Raw genomic sequence first — 23,532 nt, 5'->3', positions numbered from 1 at the left:
AAATAAACAAGAATTAAAGATAATCGTCTTTTAATACTGACATGAAATGTAACCTCTCCCTCTCTTTCAGGAGAGCAAATGGCGCGGTAAGCTTTACACTTCCCTAAAGGGTAAAACACGTGACAAAAAATACAAAAGGAGAAAAAAATAGCTGATTTTTAACCCCGCATACCATTACACAATATGCAAAAAGTCTAAGCCAAATACAGTGTCTTGAATATGAAAACCTTGCTCCAATCCTGTTTCAATCAAGCCACGGTAGGAGAATATTTATTCGGTTACTTGTCTCGTGTAGTGTGACTAAGGTGTGGTTTACTTTCAACCTGGTAAACCTGCTGTAATATCACCTGTTGTTAGTGTGCAATCTGGTTTTAAAGTCAACTGCACAAGTGATAAAAGAATGTGAAAGAATACGCACAATATTGGACCCGTTTGCAGGGGGGATCCGATTACAATTATGATAGCTTCTCGACTGCAGTAGTAATTCAGATCAAGAAAAATATTTAACAGGTTTCTTGGGTTGGCCAATTTGTATACATCAAACGTACCTGTGGTGAAAAGTAGGCGTTTATAGTAATTCCTAAAGGCTATCTACATTACATATTGAAAAAGGATTAATAAATCCTTTTAACTAGTAACTTATGGCAGTTATTTTCAAAGATAAAGAAACTATATTATAGCAAATGATATGTGAGACATGGCAAAGCTTTTTAAGTAATCTTAGTAGTGAGCAAGTCGATTTATATATCTTTGGAAAATAAAGGAAATCTCAGTCTTCTGTTTTTCATTTTCTTACAAATTATTTAAAATGCTTCGTGTCCGTTATTGTTTCGTTATCTCTGTCACGTATACAATTTCTTTTGAACATGTTGTTTTAACTTTAAAATTATAAAGATATTGTAAACCTGTTGTTAAACTCAAACGGAAGAATGTAGATCCTAACTTCTTGCATCCTTTTTACAACATTCGTACCCCGCATAAAGATGACACATTCCTGCTTTTTTTCACATCACTCCATCATCATAACTATCAGTCCATTGAGACCTGTAAGGTTACCCGCATAGTCTCCCTTGGGCATGAGTCACGGCAGTTTGAGACACTTGTATCAATATATAGGTGGCAAACTGAATGTGAAACTTTCCACAGGCTACATCTTACACGATTTCGTACCTCAGATCATATATAAGCACAACGCCTAGCAGAAAAGGGTAGTTTTTGTGGTCAGATCGCAGAATTCCGTGATCAGAGCAGCTGAGCCTTCTGTCACAGACCGGTTGCTCTGTGTCACCGAGTGTCACACACCTGTCAACAGCGTTTGTGTACTGATCTCCATACATTGTATACGGCTGTCCACTCGTCTACATCGCTGACCAGGTAAGCATTTCTGTATTATCTCATACTTCATGGGCCAACTTGAGAAAATATTATTTTGATAATTGTTGAAAGTTTTGCTTTTGTGCAATCTGTGTAACATTCGTGGGAATTCTGTTTGGGTCATGGAGTTAGATCCAACTGTTTAAAACTCTTTTCAGGTAAGCAAATCCAAGTCTCTTTTATTCAAAAACAGATCAATCATTTTTGATTTTGAATGCACTGTCATGTCAAGGCGGTCCTGCAGAACAACAAATTTTAAAAGTTGATGACACACATGGAAATTCTGAATTGGGTCAAATGGAATATTAATAATGCCAACAATTCATATGGCTGTGTGATAATTCTGTCACTGCAGCACCGTTGTGTGTCAGCATTGACAGTGAAGGTAACCGTTAATAGAGTTGCGACAGGCTTAATAACTACATTAAAATCATATGGACTCCTTGTTTGTATTAAAACACTAGGCTATATACATGTATAGGCCTACTATTCAACAGCAGGCCTACCTCGAGCAAAATCAAACTTCATTTGAGCCTGTATTTGCTATTCCTTAGCCTGGATAATCGAGAGCCGGTTTATATTTCAAGGATCACACACTTGTTATGATATCCATATACTAGTACATCGTATATAGTTTTTACTGCATAGACTTCTCTCTAAGTGAAATGTCCTCTGTCATACCATGTGCTCTTTTGGTAATAAATAGTATATAAGGTCTGACGCATATATGTTTTGGAGCCCGGTATAAAATAACTGTCTGAATGTTTCTAAATGCAATTTTGCTTTAGCCTACAGGTGCTCCGGGGGTGCGAAAGTGTGAATACATGGGGGCAAAGAGGGGCACCCTATGGGAGAAGCCCTTGGGAAAGCCCTAAGTTATTTTGCAGTTTGACAGGGTAGAATACAGATACCTCATTTTTATTACTAGAATAGGCTATTGACTCATAATTGTGACATATAGTTAATTATGAGAGGATATTCGGCAAGCATGAGGACAGTGTGAATTATAAATGAATGCAACTGATATGAAATTTAGAGCTCTGAATTTGTAGTTGGAAATCCATTGCTCTGGCAAAGCAGAATTCAGTGGTGAATGAATGACACGCCGTTCACAGGGTGCGTTTATTGTGTGTTACAGAATCTTTCATTATCTTTTATCATTTAGCATTCTAGCTCCCAAGCAATATAATGTAATTAGTATACTTACAACAATTAAGACCCAAATTACAAACATGGATTAAAATGGAGGTATTAATTTATCATTAATGGAAATTCTGCTGGTGTCCGTCTGCAAAACAGACAGTCACTATAAATGCTGGCGGCGGGGACAGGGTCGCGTCTTCTCTCTTTCAACGCGTCATCAATTTGGTTTATATCTCTGCATAATAGGTTTCCACAGCGCGACCGAGGTACCTGTAGCATACCAAATATTGTTATTCTGCTGTCAAATCATTTCAATAGCGGAAGTGTAAGAAACATACAGAGTGTGAAGAATATATGGGCATCGTTGAATAAATGTGTCTATGTATGCCGTACGTACGTAATTGGTTCTCTGTATAATATGATCACTTAAGTGAGTTTTTCATTGTGTATGTAAGAAGTTTCTTCACGCTTTTAATTTTTGCTGCAGAGGCGGCGAAGTAATTGTGCATAATGGTCTTTAATTAACGATGAATCCGTTAAACTGGCGTTGGTTAAACTGTCACGTCGCGAGGGTGATTCACCCGCTTCAGCGTCTGAACAAGCCTAGCCTGCAGACATGATAAATAGGAGGAGAAAAATATTATATTGTTCACTTATAAAAAGGTTATCTGTGTTTGTTTGTATGTGAACGTAGAGGTTATGCACAAGATGAATGGAAGGTACAATGTATAAGTGATTTTAAACGGGTAAGGAAATGCGCCGTTCTTATATATCGATACAACACTCAAGAAGTTATAACTTCTTGCAACACTAGATACAAACTCCCCATGGTCAATTGTAAGGTCTCATAATGAAAATCACACACACACACACACACACACGCACACCACCACCACCACCACCACCAACAACAACAACAACAACATCAACAATTACAACAGCATGTATAGTCCCCCTCAGAGTGTACTATACCACAGTCACTTAACTGCCACATAACACTATGGCACTTTTCAATTAAACAAATGTAGGCCTACAGCCTCAACTGGCCTCGAGAGATTTTTTGGAACCACGGTGTTCAAGAAGCAACACCCGCTTCAGAGATGAATCGACATGTGACGCGTGAGGTCGTTGGAATCGGATAGTATAGGAGGCGAAGGGTTTTATAGGGCGACCCAGTATGGGTGGTTAAATATTTTTTCGCGTGCACTAGAGTTGAAAATATACTTTTGAACACAAAACATTTAATAACCTCCTCCCTAGCAAGCAAGACGTATTTTACTTTTTTTCTTTTATGCATCTTCGATAGCACGAGATGGTGGTCTTATTACTGTCAAGTTTAATACCAACAATGCCGATGACAGCTGCGTCGGGTGTTCAGGAAACAGGTGTTTTTTAGCTTGTGAATGTAGCAAAACAGTACATACCCTTTGCAGGTATATATGCAGCGAACTTTAAAATAGAACAGTACCTTTAAAAAGACAAAAATAGACCAACGGGACATGCCAGTTAAGTTATCCAGCTGAGGATGTGGGTTTATGGTGGGGGAGGGGGTGGGGCACTCAACTGTGTGGGTGTAATTCATTGGTAAAAAAATCGCGAACGTTAATCATTTTCTTACACGTCGACTGGTTTCTCAGGTAAAATGATAATCCGGTTCCTCCATACACCTATTGACTCAAAGTAGAATCAGTTCGAAAAAAATGTCGACTATTTGACAGGACAAATGAAGAGATGTAGTACTTTTTTTCCGGTGGGTGTAATGCTCGCTTACAATAGATAACTACTAGGTATAACCACAGAAGTACATGTATGGTATAACCTGTAGCCTACTAGGGTCGACGTGTTGCACAACCTCACTACACCGTTCACTGCCCTAACACTATGCAGTAAGCAAGACTAGTACTGAATATTAACAGCAGCACAAGCCCAATCTTTATATAATTTACGAAAACATTTGTAAAGATAGGATGCAGACCAAATAAATGCACGGAGCGACCAAGGAAATGCCTGTTACTGTGCCCACGAGCAATTCACAAAAGAGGGAACCTATTATGATCATCATTGAGGCATGATTAACACATATTATCTTAGAGGAAACAGGTTGTGGAAGCTACAGCATTGACATGCCTTTGGGTCACAATACAGCATGCAATCGAACAGAGCGCCTGTCAACTACGCGAGGTTCATCTGCTCCCCGCGTTAAGTGCCCTAGCCCCCCCCCCCCCCCCCCCCCACACACACACACAGAAAACAACGTTGTTTGGTGTGTTCTACGTTTGTAACATTTATTAGATCAGTTTATGAGAATTTTATCTAAATACATCGAACCGAACTGATCATTTTCAGATATGTTCTACATATCTAAGTTTATATTTTTCTTTTTTCTGACACGTAATGGCTACATTTTTAAATATAATTTGCATCACACAGTTTGTATTTTTGTGCAGAAAGCATTTTGATGACATATATATATTAGAAACGTTAATAAGTTGCGACATGTAAACCTTATTATGTCCAAGTGTAAACTCACGGATACATCGCAACTAGCAGAATCGTACTACTCGAGTTATCTTTAAAGGGTGACCTGGATTAGATCATACGGTTGCGTTCTCAGTTATTTTGTGTATTTTACAGGTAGATTGTGTCCTAAAATGGAGTTGAATGCTATCCACTTGATAAGCACTGAAATTCTTCATCAGTGATGACACGGTGATGATTAATGGCTTATATTACTTAAGAAAATTAAGTTGACGCACGAGACTATTCCTTATTGCGGAGATGAGGCATCAGAGCATTGAAAGGTCCAGGGTTCAGTCAGTTTAGCTGTGTCGATTGCACAGTTTTTTTACTGTATGGTTATACAGAGTTGCCAATATAATTATTCCCAAAGTGTTGAGAACTATATTTGTTCAGTTTATTATTTATAGCTGAGTAACACCTGAAGACAAAGGGAATCGATAGACAAAAAGGCGAAGTATATGGCGCAGATGCGTACTCTGCCGCTGTGTGCTTATACAAAAACTCATCTGGTGCAAATGTACAGATCTCATAGCATATACCGTATATGATATATAAATAGCCAGGGAGGGTTCGGGGGGGGGGGGGGTCGCAAGAAGGTCCCTCTGGATATAATTTTATCTAGGTACAAAAAGGTTTCATGGTAAAAGGTCCACTTTTCAGAAAAAGAACCCCCTTTTGAAATTGATGCTACGGGCCTGATACACACACACACACACACACACACACTGGTATGTAACGGCAAATCAGTATAAAAAGAGCTGTGGTGTATAAATACAAAAAGCCTTCCTTATATATGGGGAACAATCAGGTAACGACAATTTCAAAGTATTATGTTAATACAGGCACATTTTTTCTACTTGAATATATACACCTTGAATATATACGATACTTAATATTTAACACTTGTGTCCCGAACCCAAAGCCCGCCACTTTGTTAAAAAAAAAAGTGCCTTTATTCAAAATGTTTCAATCGCTGCATTGCAGAAAGGTGCTAACTCAGCTCACTTTCCGCACTGATTGTATTAATGTAACTAATCCTCGGGCAAAGGACTTCAAAGCGGCTTAGTGCACTCTGCAAACCAGTCCATTGATGCGTAGGTCAGAAAGGCGATTGACAGCGGTCCGTTCTCCCGTACTGGGGCTTTATTCCTGGCATTCAGTCGATTCCGCGGTCTATTAACTCGGTCTTGGATTTGTTTGCATACTGGTCCCATCGTCACAATACAGGTGTATTCACGGGTGGCTTTCTTGGTGGTGCAACGCAAATATTTGTTTTTCTCTAAATAATTTGTTTGTTTTACACCACGTCTTTTCCTTTTTTGACTGGCTTCTCTGTTAAGGAAAACAAAAACATCACTTAGTGTTTAAAATCCCCTGGTGAGCCGAGATTGTTATGGGAAGTGGTTCTGATCTCGTGAGACGGATGAGAGGGGATGGGGTTCCGACGCGTTGTTTCACTTTGACAGCGTGCAGCGAGAGTGTCGTTAACTACTTTCCCTCTGAATGTGAAGCGCGGCGGTGTCTGGTTCACCTTGTATTATGTGTATGGTCTGGTGAAATTTTACGACTGAAGCACTCTAAAACAAAGAAAAGCTGGGGAGGAAAGCTACTGATCGCTGGGCGGGTCTGGAAAGCGTGTATATTGTAAATATGCTCACAGGTATGTTATTGTTCATTGTTGCTTTTTATAGATATGCAGATACCTAGGTATTTGGTCGTTTTCCATTTATTACTGTGCATAGTATATACTGTGGATAGTATAAAACACAGTTCATGGGCACGATTTGGTGTGGGTCTGGGCTTTGGTACGTCCTCGCAAGCTCTTGTTGACTTGAATATCACGCGGCTGTGAAAAGACGGTGTGTCCACAGATGCGCATCTAAGCGGTAGTTAGAATTGAGAAGTTATGCAATAATCAGGTAGATGGATATTAACAGGGCTTCGTCAAGTATGTTAAGGCTGTGGACAATGGCACTCACGGTGAATTGATGCCGTCCAAAGACGTTTGTATACCTTTGTTGTTGTCCTATTATCTGCTATGGTCCTGTATGTGAGGACAGAGTAGCTCATCAAATCCACTCTACGGACCTCACGTCCCCTAATTTGTATCCCTGCATGGGCAATTTTCATAATAAGTTCAAATGAATAGGTGACCCCGTTCTGAATTAAACCCTGCCCTGATGTGTATCTATTAAAGTGCACCTCAAAAGAAAGGAGTTGAAAACCGCCACGGTATAGTTCTAATCACCTAAGTGTTTCTTATTAGCACGAAGTGCGTGACTTCAAAACCGTCGTTGTTTTGTACCGTGCTTCGAAATCTTAACAAGGTTAAGCGGACACCATGCTGCGTCCCTTGAAGTGTTAACTACCACTTGACTGCCTACCCCTCCCCAATCCCCACTTAAAGCCTTGTGCTCCTGACAATAAAACGTTATTGTTTCATTAAACCACAAAAGGCCGCAAAGCGTAGGCCTATATGAAGTTAAGTAGTGACTAACCGCTCCCCACCACTTCCGGTACAAAAGCATATCGACCAGACGACACGAGACAACGGCGGACGGACAACGGTTTTCCCTGAGCGTCTGCAGTTTTAAACATGTATTTTTAGCTTGACGGATCCATTCAAATGGTTTAGTTAGATTACATTTACATCGCTCTGTTAATCGCACTTACCGTTATCGATCAGGGCGAAAGTTTAACATCGTTTACCAGCTTGCCTTTGACACGGAAGGCAAACCGCGACTGGGCCCCGATGACTGTATTGTAGGATTGGTATTGTAAACATAAACGTGTGACACAACAGCGCCAGACGGACGCAGAGAAACATGGCAAAAGGTAATGTGCGGTGCCTAGTCTGTTTTTGCTCAGTTTAACAGTTTCAGTTAAAACTCTGTATCGTATATATCAGATAATGTATAGTATTATCCTGGGCGTAGGTCTATTGATTTTATCTCGCAGCAGACGAATTGTTCAGCTGTTTATAGGCGAGAAGTAGTGTAAAGAGTGACATCGACATGTATGACATCGTCTGTATGTGTTGTTCTCAATGTTGCGTAACATTAGTAAAGAGATTTCATCTATTGAAGTTAGGATAGCGTAACATGTCTTCGATAAATGGGTTTCTTCTATGAAATCAAGAGTGTAAGGGGTTGGTTCTTTAGACTTCATCTTTTATAATGTACTTTGTGGAGTCGTTAATAACATCATATTTTGGTACGTTCTTTCTTGATGACACCATGTAATAATATTGTTTTGACCCTATTACGTTTTATTACACGCCATATGGTCCTTAACGGCGCTATCAATATCTTAACCGTTTTAACCCAGAAACGTCACGATAAAACCTGATTTAGTTGTTCAGAGAATTGTGAGTCCTTGTAACGGATTCCTTATATTGAAAACCGTTCAATCTTCCTCTCCTTTATTTTGATTTTTGTCGTTGGCATATTAACGTGTTATCTCTCAATAAAAATTCGGTCGGGTATGTTTGTATAGTTAAGATGGTTGTATATAGAGTCATTAAAAGTTACTGACTAACATGTAATTGCGCAGAATAAAAAAGCATGGGCAGATAATCAAAACTTATGGCCAAATCCAATGATTTTACAGTACATCATTGTTTATAGGAGGTGAGAGAACAAAGGATCGGTGCTATTAACCCGCATTTCTAACACCTTGCCTAGTTCTGTTGACGGCCAAACAAATAAACAAACGTTAATTTGTAGACAAATAAACGGTGTCGCGTGAGGTTCATAACATATTTCATTTGTTAAGGAAAGGGTTCATTTCATTTGTGAAGGAAAAAAGTAAAAGCATCTCGGTAAATGGAGTAAACATTTATGCAAGGCAACAGTCCAATTCTTTATTTCACTTTTGTTTATTTAATAACACCTTAAGTATTGCTCCATTGTTTTGTCTTCAATATTGAACACTAGTGCTAGCGTGACACACTGTAGTCGCTGCTTTGGCTCAACCCGAGGCTGCACACACACGGACACACAAACACTCAGGAGATATTACACAAAACTGAGATGTCGCAGCAAAAAGACAACTGTCGCCATATGAGGCGGGGTGCTCTTGGGAATGTGAATTAAAAAAACGAAGACAAATATTAGCACGGTAGAATGCAATCATCTTAATGGTTCACGGCTCCTCTTATTGCAAAATAGTTTTGCTCTGGGTGGTACGTTGTTTGTTGAAATATATGCTGGATTTCTAGAAGTAATAAAACTGAGAGAGACGGGGTTCAGAGAGAAAGGGAGAAGAGAGAGCGAAATTAAATCTGGTTACACTGATTTCCGGGAGGAACTTGTTAGTTGTCCTTGCATCCGGATTCTCTTTAGTTATCAGCATTTTCCAGCTGTCACTTACACAATAGAATAAAAGTGAATTGTGACCCACTCTTTCTCCCTTCGTGAACTACCGGTGCTCTTTCAAAAAGAAGGAAATCCTTTGTATACTTAATAAACTGCCAAATATGTGTTTTCAAACAGGATCTATTTAAGGGGTAAAATGCAGTCAAATGCCGTGAAAAAGTAAGGACAATGGTTAGTAATGATTAGTGCTCTCTACAGAGCTCAAGACGGCACTGGCAAGGTACCATGATTGCACCCCGTACCGAGATGTTATCAACTTATGACACTAAATTAGAATTTAAACACAGTGGTTGACACAGACTGGTTGAAATGCCTACAGGGAAATTGTCAAGGTCGCATATTTGTCCCCTTCACATTCAAGAATGGCATGATTTTTTGTAGTCTTATTATCTGTTTAAATAATACAGAAAATAGATTTGGTTGCAAATGGAAATGAACAGGGGCATGTGTTTAGAAAAAAGGGTAGTGTTCTTGTACGTTAGGGCTTGACGGAGACACGTGTGTTATAGTCCCGAGTGCCACGCCCCTTGTGTTATGGAGGTCGCCTGGGGATTAGTGATAAACCATCATTTAGCGTTTAAGAAATATGTATTATTCATAGCTGAGATTGAAGATTCATCAAAAACATCAGCAGCGCTGGGAGATATAGCAATCATGACCTGTGTTTTCAATAGGTAACATGAGCTGTAACTATCACAGTTACTCGCTGTTGTATGTATGTCATTATGAACGCAGTCAGGTGCTTGGTAATCCTGAAAGAGGATCAGGTATACTCTGTAAACTTGCTCGTACCCTGGGTTTCAGTGTCTATTGTATTTTGAATAAGTTAAATTCAATTCTTTATGCTTATCTGGACCTCCTTGGTATGGTAAGGTTTGGAAAAAAGTTTGGACTGATCTGCGCAGACACTAATAAAATTCGGGGTGCATGCAGCTAGATGGCTTTAGATTGGTACGGAATTTCCCTTGCTTTGTGCTTATAGTTGTTCAATATTGTGGTTTTCCAGCGTGTAAATAATTCAATGAATGGTCAGTGGTCCCTGATGGGGGCTTTAATCCAATCCATCTTAATCCAGTCGCCATTGATTTCTAATTAGGCAGCGCGAGGTATTCACCTTAATTGATCGGGATTTTGTCCCTGTTTTGATGCATGGCGTGATTTGCAGCCTCGGGGTTGGCAAACTTTATAAAACTTGTCGCATATAAGATTATATACGGTAGCTTCAACACCAAACAAACTGAACAGTGAATAATGTAAATATGGGTGTGCACATATATAAGCGTACAGAGAGAGGTGTAGGCCTAGGGGTACAAAAATCCGAGTTGAAATCGTACATATACCGTTTACTTGTATTGTATTAAGCGATTTACTGAGAGGGCAAAGAGGCAGAGAATGTCCTCCCCTTGTGCATCTAGACCCGCCCTTGATGTATGCACATTTTAAAACTTTACAGTCATGACAACACCCTGAAGTTAGAAATAATTTATTTCTCCTTTTTTTCTCCAAGTTTTCAGTTATGTATCATTGTCATGCACTTGGCTTCCTATAATTCAACAATCGATACGATACTCATGTTCAAAGATCTCTTGACATCTCTCCATAAGGTGTATGACACAATAGAAATAAATGACGTTGCGCTGGAAAGAGGAAGCGGGTTTAATCCTTGATCCATTTGAGTGCTTTTAAAATCTAAGATCTATGGAATTTGGAGTGATGTTCCGTGCCACAGATACTGTGCTTTATGCCAATGTCCTGTTTGATGAGTAAATAACCAAAACAGCAGTGTGAGATAGAGGTACCAAACTTGGTAAGGACACTGTAACAAGAGTGCAGTGTCGTGCTATTTTAACCAAAACGAAGTCCCACCCTATGACACACAAGATACTTTGGTTATCTCGTCTTTCCATGCATTTAGTATACACCCGTTGCCAAATGTTTTACGTGTCAAAAGTTTTGCCAAGATGTAACATTTATACATATCGTCTTTTGAATATCATCAGTCAATTTCTTGGTTGTTACCTAGAATAAGGTACTTGCGTAATTCTTTACTTTATGAATAAAGATAGCAACTGTCATGCAGTTTTTTCCTAATTATTAATATGTTTGTATCTAAACCTTATTACTTTATAAATTACTACGACCATTTTGAAAAGTAGATTTCTTAATATTTGGCAAATACGTCGTAAACTTATGGGTTATTATGGCCTTTGGCATCACCAAAACATGGGATAATACTGCGGTTAATGGGTGCAGTTTAATTGATTTACAATTAAGAAAAACGAAAAAGACACAAAAGGCACTCTGAAAATATCAAGGAAATTTCTTACCCTTGAATGAAAACAATACCTGATTATGAAAGAGCATCGATATTGCGTTACCCGGTGGCGGAACGGCCATTTCACGCCGTGTTAGACATACCAAACAGGCAATCTTTTATGGAAACCCTATGTCTCTGGGCTATCTTCTGCATCGATCCCTGTGATGTACCTTCACTACCCTCTTCCAGGGTGGCAGGTTATATAGGGAAAAACGGAAAAATCCACACACAGCCAAATGACTGTCTATTTATCTAGAGACATATTTGTGAATATCTGTGAAAAATCAATCTGTCACCCTGGTAGAGAGTATACTTTCACTGCACTCCTTCAACTTGAAGTATTTCGTCTTGAAACGTTTCAGAGTTAAGAGTAAACATCCCTTATCTAAACCGACATGTATACAGAGTTCAACGTTATACATGTCTTTCAAACGGACAGTGCCAATGTTTGCTCTGTGGTGTCCCGAACAATGGTCTTTCCTGGGATTCATTATTGATTCCTACGAGTTTCACTGTTGATATTGCAAAACCCAGCTGGTTTCTATGTTCATGCTATATGCGTTCACGCGTGAAGGCATATTGTATCAAGTGTTCAAAGTCTTATCGAACAACTTACATGTGTGTTTTTTTGATTCAATAAATTGCGTGGTATACTGGAGAGTTTTATTTCTCTCTTCTGTCATAGAACTAACGTTCTCCGTTTGCACATTACATGAAATCAAGAATCTCAATGAAATCTAGGCATTTAAAATTCAAAGACATGGCCAAGTGTTCAGAACCCGAAATTAACAGTTTTTTTTACAACAGGACTTACTTTAACTTGTCGTCTTGTGTCGTCACTGTCGTCGCTAGTAAACACGGCCTTTGTCTCCCAAAATTGGCATCGATGATTCCATTAGCTACTTAAAAAATATGTAGGTTGAAATTATCAGGTAGATGGAAATTTATCTTACAAAGCAAACCAAGCGAGCTTTCATCTACTTTAGTGTTTTCTAGTGTTATAGCTATGGTTCGTTGAATGTTTAACGTTTGGCATATACATTAAATGTTTATCGGGAAATCGAAATGAAGGTTTGCTTGTCCATCCATACAGAAATACGTCAGTTTAGAGAGTTCATTTCTGGTACTGTTGCGGAAAAAGAAAAAAACAATTCCAAAACACTAAAATTGCTATATTGAGGTAAGATTAGTCGTCACGTCAGCAGCGAATGGCCTATGTAAACTTGTTTTCTGTGATGAGATTGCAGTTTCATAGCACAAGAATGGTATGCTGTAACGTTGAAGGCAATATTTTAATGCTCACAGAAACTTTAATTTTCATTCGATAAAATCTGCTAAATATACACGATGACCAAAAGCAGGCGATTTTAGATAGGAATGCCATTTATTTATATTTAGAAAAGATATGGCTTCAAGCATGAGTCACAGCACTTGTGTATAGCCAAATTGCTTAGGAAATACCAACACGAATCAATGTAAGTCCTCCCATCACTTAAGAGGACAACCATTTTCTTTATCTCAGAAAATGATGATCCGATAATAAAACTGGGTGATAACAGCGACGTCCAACATCTCAAAGATAAATATCATATCAAGATTTATTAGAGAGAAAGGCCTGAGAGGCCAAGATCTCCTGACAGTCTCGTCGCAGTGATCAAGGTGCGAGAGCGCCCAGGTATCGCTTCACGTCACACACCATTAGTTTAAGCATAGTCGCTTTCACAGACTGAGAAGATGTCCTTATGTCATAGTTGACGAGTGAGTCTAAGGCTCTGTTCTCACAACTTTTAGATCGATCTATCACCGCGGGGAGTCTCACTAGATTACTGTCAGATAATCCGCCTTAAGTGTCCGTCCCCGCCTACTACAAGCTATAAGGGGTAATTAACTTTCGTGTCCGCCCGGCTGACAGCTATTTAGCGTGAACCCCCAGGGAGTTAGGTCGATCCAATGTAGGTCGATCTAATCTATGAGAATGGGGTGTTAGGCTCTATTCCCATAGATTTTAGATCGATCTATCCCCGCGGGGAGTCTCACTAGATTACTTTCAGATAATCCGACTTAAATGTCCGTCCCGCCTACTACAAGCTGTAAGGGGATAATATTAACTTTCGTGTCCGCCCGGCTGACAGCTATTTAGCGTGAATCCCCAGGGAGTTAGGTCGATCTAACGTAAATCGATCTAATCTCTGGAAATGGGGTCTTAAATTATTAACCAATGTCTGGTTCTTCAAAGTTAGTAATAATTGAGAAGTGTCTGCACAGAACGTCTGTCCACTTTCATTGATTGGATTAAAAGACATACGCAAGAACAGTGTCACATTAGTTGTCTCCTAGGAGAGAAGATATTTTGGGTCCTAGGTTGTCACAAAACAAAAAACTTGAGCAGATGGCGATGAATCAGTCAAGTAAAACGGGGCGCGTAAGAGCCATTTCTCTTATCCTCTTCACCTTTCTGTATTTTCCCCTCGTCTGCCCCTCTCTTTCTCTCAGTTCTCCGTTTCTCTTGATTTCTCATATTTCTTTAATTTTTTTTTTCATTTTTTATTTGAAATTGTGATTTAGTATTTTGTGTGGTTAGAGTAAGCCAAACGGTTAAAAGGTATATAAGAATATTAGTATTGAGTAACAGTTAGGAAAAAGCTCTTTTACACCATGAAACCCAAGTACTCTGTCAAGTTTATGAACACAAATAGTTTACTTGAATTTCCAAACGGATAAAGAGGCATGCGTTACATGAGTATTTTACATTACAATGTCAGGTATCGGTTTATACCATTTCTTTAGCTGAAGCATTATTTTGTTAAACAGAGAACATTTCTCATAAGATAACGGAATACTCCCATTTGCAGGGGAGAAGTCATTACTTGAAGGCAGATACAACAGGCCAAGTGCATTTGCCCGAGTTCTTCTATGCTGAATGTTTAATTGTACATGTGCTTGGTGCATTAGATTTAATCAAACTATGTCTGACTGGTGAACATTAATTATACACTAGACCGGCAGGTGAAACTTGTGGATGTCACACTGTTTTTCGTGCCGGGGTCCCCTAGTATGTAATCGAATATCGAAATGGCGTAGTTAAAATGCAAATGCAATAGATGCATAGATCTGGAATGCGCTCATTTTTGACTGTGCCACTGTAGGGGAAACAGGATTGCCAGGCCGATACGATTATGAAGTCTCTTGGTAAGTTAGAACATCGTGTGATTGGCATTTGGAAGGGTAATAACAGTGTGACCTGTCAGATGATGTAGGAAATTATAGAAACCCGCATAGTTCGTGTCAATATTTCAGCAGCTACTCATAGATGCGTAACATGGCATGGCGCTTGTCAGGTAGTACGGATGAACTTGTCTATTGGTTTGCAATACCTGGGGGGTTTGGATTCAATTTGCAATAGAAAAACAATGGAGTTCAAGAACTAATATTCAGATTGTGTTAAGTGTTTGCGCTTGTTTAGAAAAGTAAACTGCTGCAAAAAATGTTTGGTTCACTCTGCAGGACCCAACGCTGACTTCAAGTTTATTCAGTTGATTTCATTGCATATATCCTTATTTCCTAAATTTGCCGTCAGAATTTTTTTCTCGGTGCTGTAGGGGTGGGGGGTATAAATGAAGCTGTGGAATACAACGCTTACTACAAACCAAATAAAGTAAAAATTTCTTCGTGAAAAATGCCTTGCGCGCCTCCACGCCCTCCTTCAAGGTAAATGCCATAGGTATTATTACATACATTGTAGCAGTTCAACGCTTGGAGGGAGATGCGTCGCAATCCAGGGACGCGCGGTACCAGATTACTTTTCGTGTTTCCTTATTATAATTTCTAATTTACACTGTGTACTGACCCTTCATCATGTGGGGGATGATTAAATGTTATAACTTATAATGGACACTTAGTGGTCAGCCATAATAACCGCAGTCAGTCTCTTCGGAGATGGCACGAAGGCCGGCGTACTAGATACTAGCCGATGACTACGCCTTAGTTAATTTTTGTGTAGGCAAAATATCAATAGATGTATGAAGTGACTGAGACATACTAGACTCTTTCTTGCACCTCTTGATATTTGTTTTTGAGACACTCATCTGTTTAGTTTAGTTTTAGTTTAGAGTTTAGCGTGTTCTCATTTTCAGTGTCTGTGTGTAAGGCTGACTTACATGAAAAAAGATCCATAAACACACAATTTAGGCGCATCACAATCACTACACGCCCACTCTTTGGGCAAAGAGACATTGGGGATATTAGCAGGCTTCTGTGTTGATCAATTAATGGATGATCCCAAAAGAATATATGTACAATGATGCTGCTCTTCTCCGAACTAAGTGACAAATAATAACACGGGGGTAAAGCATAAACAGCTGTAAGTGATGGATGATTTACAATAAAAAATATCATGTGAAATGCAAATAGGTATAGTGCGTGTTGGTATGTCATGATGTTATCAAATGTACATTGTTCTTTGGACGTGGGATCGAAAAGAAAGATGTTGGATATTCTACTTATATTATTTACTGTTTAAATATTAATAATTTGAAAAATATTAACGTTGTCAAAAAAAAAAAAAAAAAAAAAAAATCGTCCCCAGCCCTAGGGCATTTGAAAATAATCCACAGATATGTAAAGGGTGCATATGATCAGGTGTTACTAAAAGTTAACAAGCATTTTAATTTCAGAGTTAAAAAAACTTTTATGAACTTTCCATACCTAACGTCATTACGTCATATGCTGACTGAGTATCCCACATACTCAGTCAGCATATGTGAATAAGTTTCTGATTTTGATCCGTCAGCCAAAGTTCCATTAAAAGGTACACAGTAGCAATATAAGTTTCTTGTGATGAAGGAGTGTCGTCTCGAAAATTACTTGTGATTAACACAGAAAAAAATGACAAAATCTCCTAAGTATTCGATTTTGAAAGATAAGCCTAGATTGTACAATTTATTATTCACTGCAAGTCGGGCGAATTGCTTTTATTAATTCGGCTGAAAAAAGTTAAACGTTATGAAGATTTATTGCGTTAATCAGAGCGTGTCCATCTCTCTTCTCTGGCTTTGTAGAAGTCAGCCAAGGTGAACCAGCTTTATATAACTCATTAGCCCTAGAGACAAGGTATAGAGCCAGGTAGAGCACAGGTAGGCAGTGACTGTGATTTCCAGAGTTTATCTCCATTGCTTTGCTAAGGCCAAACTTGTAGAGCTTAGCCGATTTTAGTAGGAAAATTTTAGATTTTAGTGTACTAAGGATACATAGTTTGGTTAACATACCTTTTCAAACCGTAGGCGAACCAAATAGTCAGGTATAAAGGTGGGATAGAAGGTAACAAAGCACTGCATGTGTCTCTCTTGTGTGTGAACCTGGGCAGGTAGAGTAAAATAAGGATACCAGCTGAAGGAACTGAAGTCCCATACATTTTTAAAATAGAATTTGCATTCTTATTGGGCAGGTATTTATCTTTATTTTATTTAGAATTATTAAAGTTAACATCAGAAAACTGAGTCACTGCCCAGAGTCATGCCCAGGTAGAATTCCATGCGTCACATTAGGTCTAGATGTCATCTGCCAAAGGGGCATGTCACTTTCCGCCCCCGTAGTTGAACCGATTTTAGTGGAACCTTTCACTTAAATGGGTATTTGATTTCAAGGGAAGGTGTTTGAATTGATAAATAAAATTGCATGGCTCAAGGTTAATTTCAAAAGAAATTTCCTGACGAGTGGGGTCGGTTTTTGTATGTACGTTGAAATATGGGAAAAAAAGAGCTACCCTAGAAGTACAGGTAAAGGGTCGTTAATCCATATTTGGCTATAAAGATTTGAAGGAGCATATTTGGTAAACAGTTCGGAATTTCATTTCATATTTCAAGTTCAATATTTCCATAGTTGATTCAATGGCTTCACTTGTTATTTGTGAGTTATGCACTGAAAAAATTACTTAAAGAAAAGTTAAGCTTCTGCCGCTACCTCCATAGTTAAAGGTATCTCATCAGGTATTCTTGGCCTTGTTTTTAGGCAGCTTGCCTTTGGGCAAGTGGCAAGTCGAGTAGAATAGGTTGTCTCGGCACAGTGCGTCGCCTGTGATCCCTACATGAGGTGTTCTATTTCCTACCCTCGGCGTTAAAGCACTGTTTGAATTCTGTCTTATTGTAATGGTATGGTTATTACAGCCAAAGGCTAATACCTGACATTTTGATACCTTAGAAATAAGGAAGATGTCACTGGTAAAGATGTAAGGTCGCGAGAAAGCATGATGGCAATCACAATAATCGTGAAAAATGAATGGTCTGAATATAAGTGAATAATTTCCAGGTTGAGTAACTGTCGTTAAAAGTCACTTTTAATCGAAGGCGGAGTGGTGAAATTATTGTGGTTTAAATTGCTCTCTGTTTGAGGGAAAGCTAAGCACTACAGTACTGCGCGGGCGTGTGAATCATCGGCAGATAGCGCAGTGATAGTCACTACTAGTTTTATGTCTTTAATCCCAATACTTTAAATCAAAGGCCTGGGGAGTTTGTTTTGCTGATTCTGACTAATAGACGCGTTCTACTTGAAGTGCGTTTAGTGACCAGTGTAGTTCTTCATTAAATTCTGCTTTCATGATATTAGGTATCATGCCTTAGGGCTAATCTTTCGCGAAATTAGCGAATTTTTACCTCCGCCAAGGAGGTTATGTTTAAACCCCTGTTTGTCTGTCTGTCTGTCTGTCTGTTTGTTTGTAATCAACATAACTCAAAAAGTTATGGACCGATTTTGATGAAATTTTCAGGGTAGGTGGGAAATGGGTTAACTTGGAAGTGATGAGTTTTTCGTGGTGACCAATAATCAATCAATAATCAATAATAATAAAAAAATCGCTGCCTTGGCGGAGGTCTGCGCTCTCGGAGTGCTTTTCTAATATAACTTATTCTGGGTGAAATGTTAACTTTAAATTAGATCATTTAACTTTTAGAAAAATATGTGCTGTTTATTTATGTCCTTCACTTTTTTTCACCATTTCAGTACGGAAGAAGCGACATCGGTTAGCCAGGATGGCGAGCGTGCGTTTTCTCCTAAGTACCTTCGTGTATGTGATTGTCCAGTCATGGAGTTTGATCTACGGGTGTCCCAACGGATGTGAGTGCATAGCCGACAGCACTGTGCGCTGTAAAGATATCCTTAGCATTCCCAGCGATATACCCACCAACACTAGGACACTTAATTTAGACAGAAGCCGCATAACTACTATACCCACGCACGCCTTTTCAAATCTTCCGAAACTCCAAGACTTAACCATAGAATATGCCAATGTATCTGTTATCGAGTCGATGGCTTTCATGGGACTTAAAGAGCTATCGAGTTTGTCCCTCAGAGGGAATCCCATCCGGACGCTGGAGCCGCACTCTCTCAGCGGAATAGAGAGCGTGATCTATTTTCATCTCAGAGATAATCCTATAGAAGAAATAAAGCCAAACGCCTTTTCGGGATCTAGTAAAATTGATTATTTGTATCTAAGCAGCACAAAGCTACGCAAGATTCACCCAGGTGCCTTCAACCAATTGTCTAATGTACAGTCTTTCATCCTCACCGACAACAAGCACTTGGGAGAGCTCACCAACGCCTCTTTCCTCGGTTTATCAAACGTCGACTTCCTTACTTTTTCCCGCTCAAATATAAGCATAATAAGGAATGGCGCTTTTATGGGAATGAGCAATGTGAAGAAGGTAAATTTGGAGAATTGTGGTATTCAAGGATGGGAGGCTGGCGCCTTTGGAGGAGTCACAGGCGATGTTCAGTACAGTTTACAGAATAATCAAATCAAAACATTTGCCAGAAACGAATTTTCTGGATTGAAAAGCACTTCTCTGTTGAATTTAAATAAGAACCCCATCGTCTGCGATTGCGATTTAAAATGGGTGCTTGACTCGACGCTCCCCATGGCAACGAAGGCCACTATCGTCTGCGCAATGCCAGAGGAACTGAAAGGGAGAACAATCACAAGTTTAACGGGGAAAGACCTGACGTGTATTACAACCACCGCCCCTACTTCAGGGAGTGCCACCCTCAGGCCCGTGTCTAATCCTACCACAAAAACAATCTATTTCCAAGACAACTGGTTTACCAAAATAGTTGTGATGTTATTCTTTCAAGTCGTTATGTGGTTTGCTACCGGCAACACTAACAGCACAGGTTTAATCAATGCCACTGTGATACCTTTAGCCACGTGAGGCACGGTATAAAATAGCATATATATATATCTGTATTGCTGTGTTTTTTTTTTAATTGACATCAGGCTTTTCTTGGTGTCAGATATGGCGACTTTTATTAATCTCTATGACACTTTATGGGGGTGAAGACGCTTATAAAATTCTCTACGTATAGTAAAAAAAGGCTCAGTAGAACATGCATGCTCCTCTGAAACTCAGAGGATTATTCTGCGGAGATCGTGACAACTAGATAAGTTGTCAGACCTCACTGTAGAAATATTGCAACAAAATAGCCTGTTGAATCTTGTGAATATTGTACGTGTAATTAGAAACATTTGAAACGCAACAAAGCCTCTAGCATGAAGGGATTCTGCAATTATGTTGTCAGGTGCAACATATAATATATGTAAATAGCTTTCCAAAGGTTGTGCAGCATCAGGCGTATTAGAGGCAGTTTTGTTTTTAGTATTCATCTAGTTGAATTATGCCATATGTCACGTTAGTTGTTACTACGCAAAACCCTTCCTACATCCCTTGAGCTATGAGGAAAATATACCCATGGGGTTTAAGTCGTGTTATATGTTAACTATACTACTTCCAATCTGAGGTGTAATGCAATCCCGAGAAATGCTAAAGATATATGGATCTTTATTTTTTATCAATGCAATTAGAACTAAGATAAGAAAGTACCCATCGTCATGAACGTGAAAACTTGAGCTTTGTCCGCCAGCGCAGGTGTTTTTTATCGATAAGATACTGTTCACGTGTAGTCCATGTTTGAATTAAGCAACACCAGGCAGCTACTAATAATAGTAAAGAACCGAAACCTCAATAGTGATACACGTAGCCTATATGTTGTTTGGTGCTAAATGTACAATTTTGTGATGTGTACTAATTTTGACATTTAAAATCAGGATTGGTTTTTACGTCGTGTCCGGATGATTACCAGTCAAAATCATGAATAAAATTTTGATGTTTTCTAATCAGCCGAGAAGAAATTATTAAGAAGTGAAATTATTGAAAGATGCATTTATCTTATAATGAACTTTAAATTTTGCAATGGCAGTTTTTGCAGATTCCTTTTTGCAATGTTTTATATCTGCAGTTTGTTTAACATATGTGGACACTTGTTGCCAGTTTTAGTGTTTTGTTAAATGTATTGCCAGTTAATATATTCACATATAAGCCTGCAAAGTTTTCATCAAAGCCTTATTGCCAAGTTATAAGCTGCAAGTTAAACAGAAAATTGCAAAAATGCTTTTATATACCTTTTGCCGGCTTCATAACACGTGCACCAGGCGCTTCAGTTGACAAATTTTATTGTATGCTGTCATTACAGATTTATAAAGGTTTTGAAGACGTGTATTTGTCATTCCATTTCCAAACGTCTTAAGCAAATGTTTTTTTTTTTTCACAAACTGGTATTCAGTTTATGGTTACATCATTGCATTCTGTTTTGAAATACATTTTGTATCAGGATAGGTTTCTTATTTACATCTTGAACGCATCCTCGTTAGATTGTGATACCGAAAATGCAAAAGGGATGCGATACACAGTATATAGTATACAATTAAAATATCAGCTAGGTAGCCGTTGCAATGATCATGTGACGATTGTCCCATTCTATACATGCTTGGTATCAAACCATATTGTTTTTACTTTGCTAATGTACGTAAAAATACATTGTACATTTTTATATCAGTTGGGATAAATGTTTTATAAAGAAGTCGTTTTCGTAAAGTTTATGCTTTTACTCCCCCCCCCCCATCAGAAGCTACTCACGTGCACTCCAACACGCGCTCACGCTAAGTGTAACGCTGCGTCTTGATCGAAACTAAAAAGAGAATAAAAACGAAAAAGAAACTTTAACCTGAACGTGTGCTGAGACGGGAACTACCCAAAACCGGGCACTAGAATGGACCACCGTGGGTTACCAGACGAGTTGAATTTAAATTAAATTAATGCATGTTTTCTGCACGTGGTGGGATTTCTTGTTAATCTTGGCGTCTGATATCGCTTTTGAGCCCGATTCCATACTGTGAAAATCTTCGCATTGACATTGCTGACAACTTCCCTTTTTATTGCACCATTTCAAAGTGCACGTGCAGAGTTCACAACTCCCTGAAACCTGATCTTCGTCAACGCCCTAGCTATTTGAAACAAATAACGACCATAATTACTTCAAAGATGAAAATTCTAATGAAGTTCCAATGAAAATTCTAGAGAAACTTGTTCTGTCGTATATTAAAACCATCGTACCAGAGACACTTGATCCCTTTCAGTTTGCATATAGACGCAATAGAAGCGTAGATGACGCTCTTAGTATGTGCATACACAACATTTTAGAACACGCAGATAAGAAAAACACATACGCAAGGATCTTATTTATAGACTACAGCTCGGCTTTTAATACCATTATTCCACAAAAACTTTATGCTAAGCTTTTAAACGAACTGAAATTTCCTTCATTTTTATGCAGTTGGGTTTTAGATTTTTTATTAGACAGGAGACAAGCTGTGAAAGTGGGTACAAGTACTTCTGATATTGTGGTTTTAAATACAGGTGCGCCTCAGGGTTGTGTTCTGTCACCATGTCTGTACAGCTTGTTCACGTATGATTGTGTTTCATCTCATGAGAGTAATTGCATCGTGAAGTTTGCAGACGACACCACTTTAATTGGCTTAATAAGTGATAATGATGAGACCTGGTATAGAAACGATGTCAACTCAGTTGTACAATGGTGTAAAGACAACGATTTGTTACTGAATGTAGAGAAGACTAAGGAAATGATTGTTGACTTCAGAAAGAACAGAAATGTGAAAGAACCCATTCATATCAGTGGCACTGCAGTAAAGCAAGTAGCCAATTTTAGACTGCTGGGGGTAGAATTCAATAGCTCACTTACATGGAAGGACCACATAGACAAACAGTTAAAAAAAGCGAGGCAAAGGGTATATTTTTTAAGAAAGTTGAAGGATTTTACTTCAAATGAAATGATTTTAGCAAACTTTTACAAATGCGTTATAGAAAGTATATTAACATTTGCAATCATAGTATGGTATGGGCGGGCCACTGTAGAAGAACGCAAGCGTCTAGATATGGTCACATCAACGTGCGGCAAAATCATCGGTCTGGAACTCCCCTCTCTAGGTGCCATCTATACTAATAGATCAGTAACAAAAACAGAGAAAATCATGTCTGACTATACCCACCCCGCACATGGGCTTTTTAAATTTTTACCGAGCAACTGCAGGCTTTTAACTTTTAAGGGATCTAAAAGGTTTTTAAAGAGTTTTTACCCATCTGCTGTGTCTTATTTTAACAACAAAAATGGAAATTTATAATTTATTTATTTATAATTTGTAACCCGAATAGCAGTCCAATTTCCGTTTTATATGAATTTTATATTTATATATTAATGGCTGAATAAACTCTTATCTTACTCTTATCTTATCTTATCTTAAAGTGTTCACAATTTCCTTGCAGCAACACGCTACAACGTTTCAAGCGAAAAAATCAATTAACGAAATGCAACCAAAATTAGTGTTAATCAAATGGAACATTATCTCCTGGAAGTGCAGTCGGGGACGAGTTGTTTTTTCTATTGTTATTTTTCTTTGTAGTG

The 23,532-nt window shown here is 38.7% G+C and overlaps 1 protein-coding gene across 7 annotated transcripts; it reads left to right on the top strand.

The window, feature by feature from the left end:
* Positions 1-1,093: 1,093 nt before the first annotated feature.
* On the top strand, positions 1,094-21,633 carry LOC106154867 (uncharacterized). Of its 7 annotated transcripts, none has more exons than XM_013529392.3 (2): positions 1,094-1,374; positions 18,724-21,633. In XM_013529392.3, exon 2 carries the CDS (start codon positions 18,753-18,755, stop codon positions 19,926-19,928), a length of 1,176 nt encoding a protein of 391 aa, XP_013384846.1. In that variant the 5' UTR covers positions 1,094-1,374; positions 18,724-18,752; the 3' UTR covers positions 19,929-21,633. The 7 variants fall into 7 exon arrangements, with proteins under 7 accessions (XP_013384846.1, XP_013384845.1, XP_013384844.1 ...); XM_013529391.2 differs by lacking the exon at positions 1,094-1,374 and adding an exon at positions 6,462-6,697; XM_013529390.2 differs by lacking the exon at positions 1,094-1,374 and adding an exon at positions 7,544-7,872.
* Positions 21,634-23,532: the final 1,899 nt, after the last annotated feature.

Source organism: Lingula anatina, chromosome 3 (genome assembly GCF_051362555.1).
Source record: "Lingula anatina isolate TDL-2025a chromosome 3, LinAna3.0, whole genome shotgun sequence".
NCBI lineage: Eukaryota > Metazoa > Brachiopoda > Lingulata > Lingulida > Lingulidae > Lingula > Lingula anatina.
This window is presented reverse-complemented; position numbering and strand designations above follow the sequence as displayed.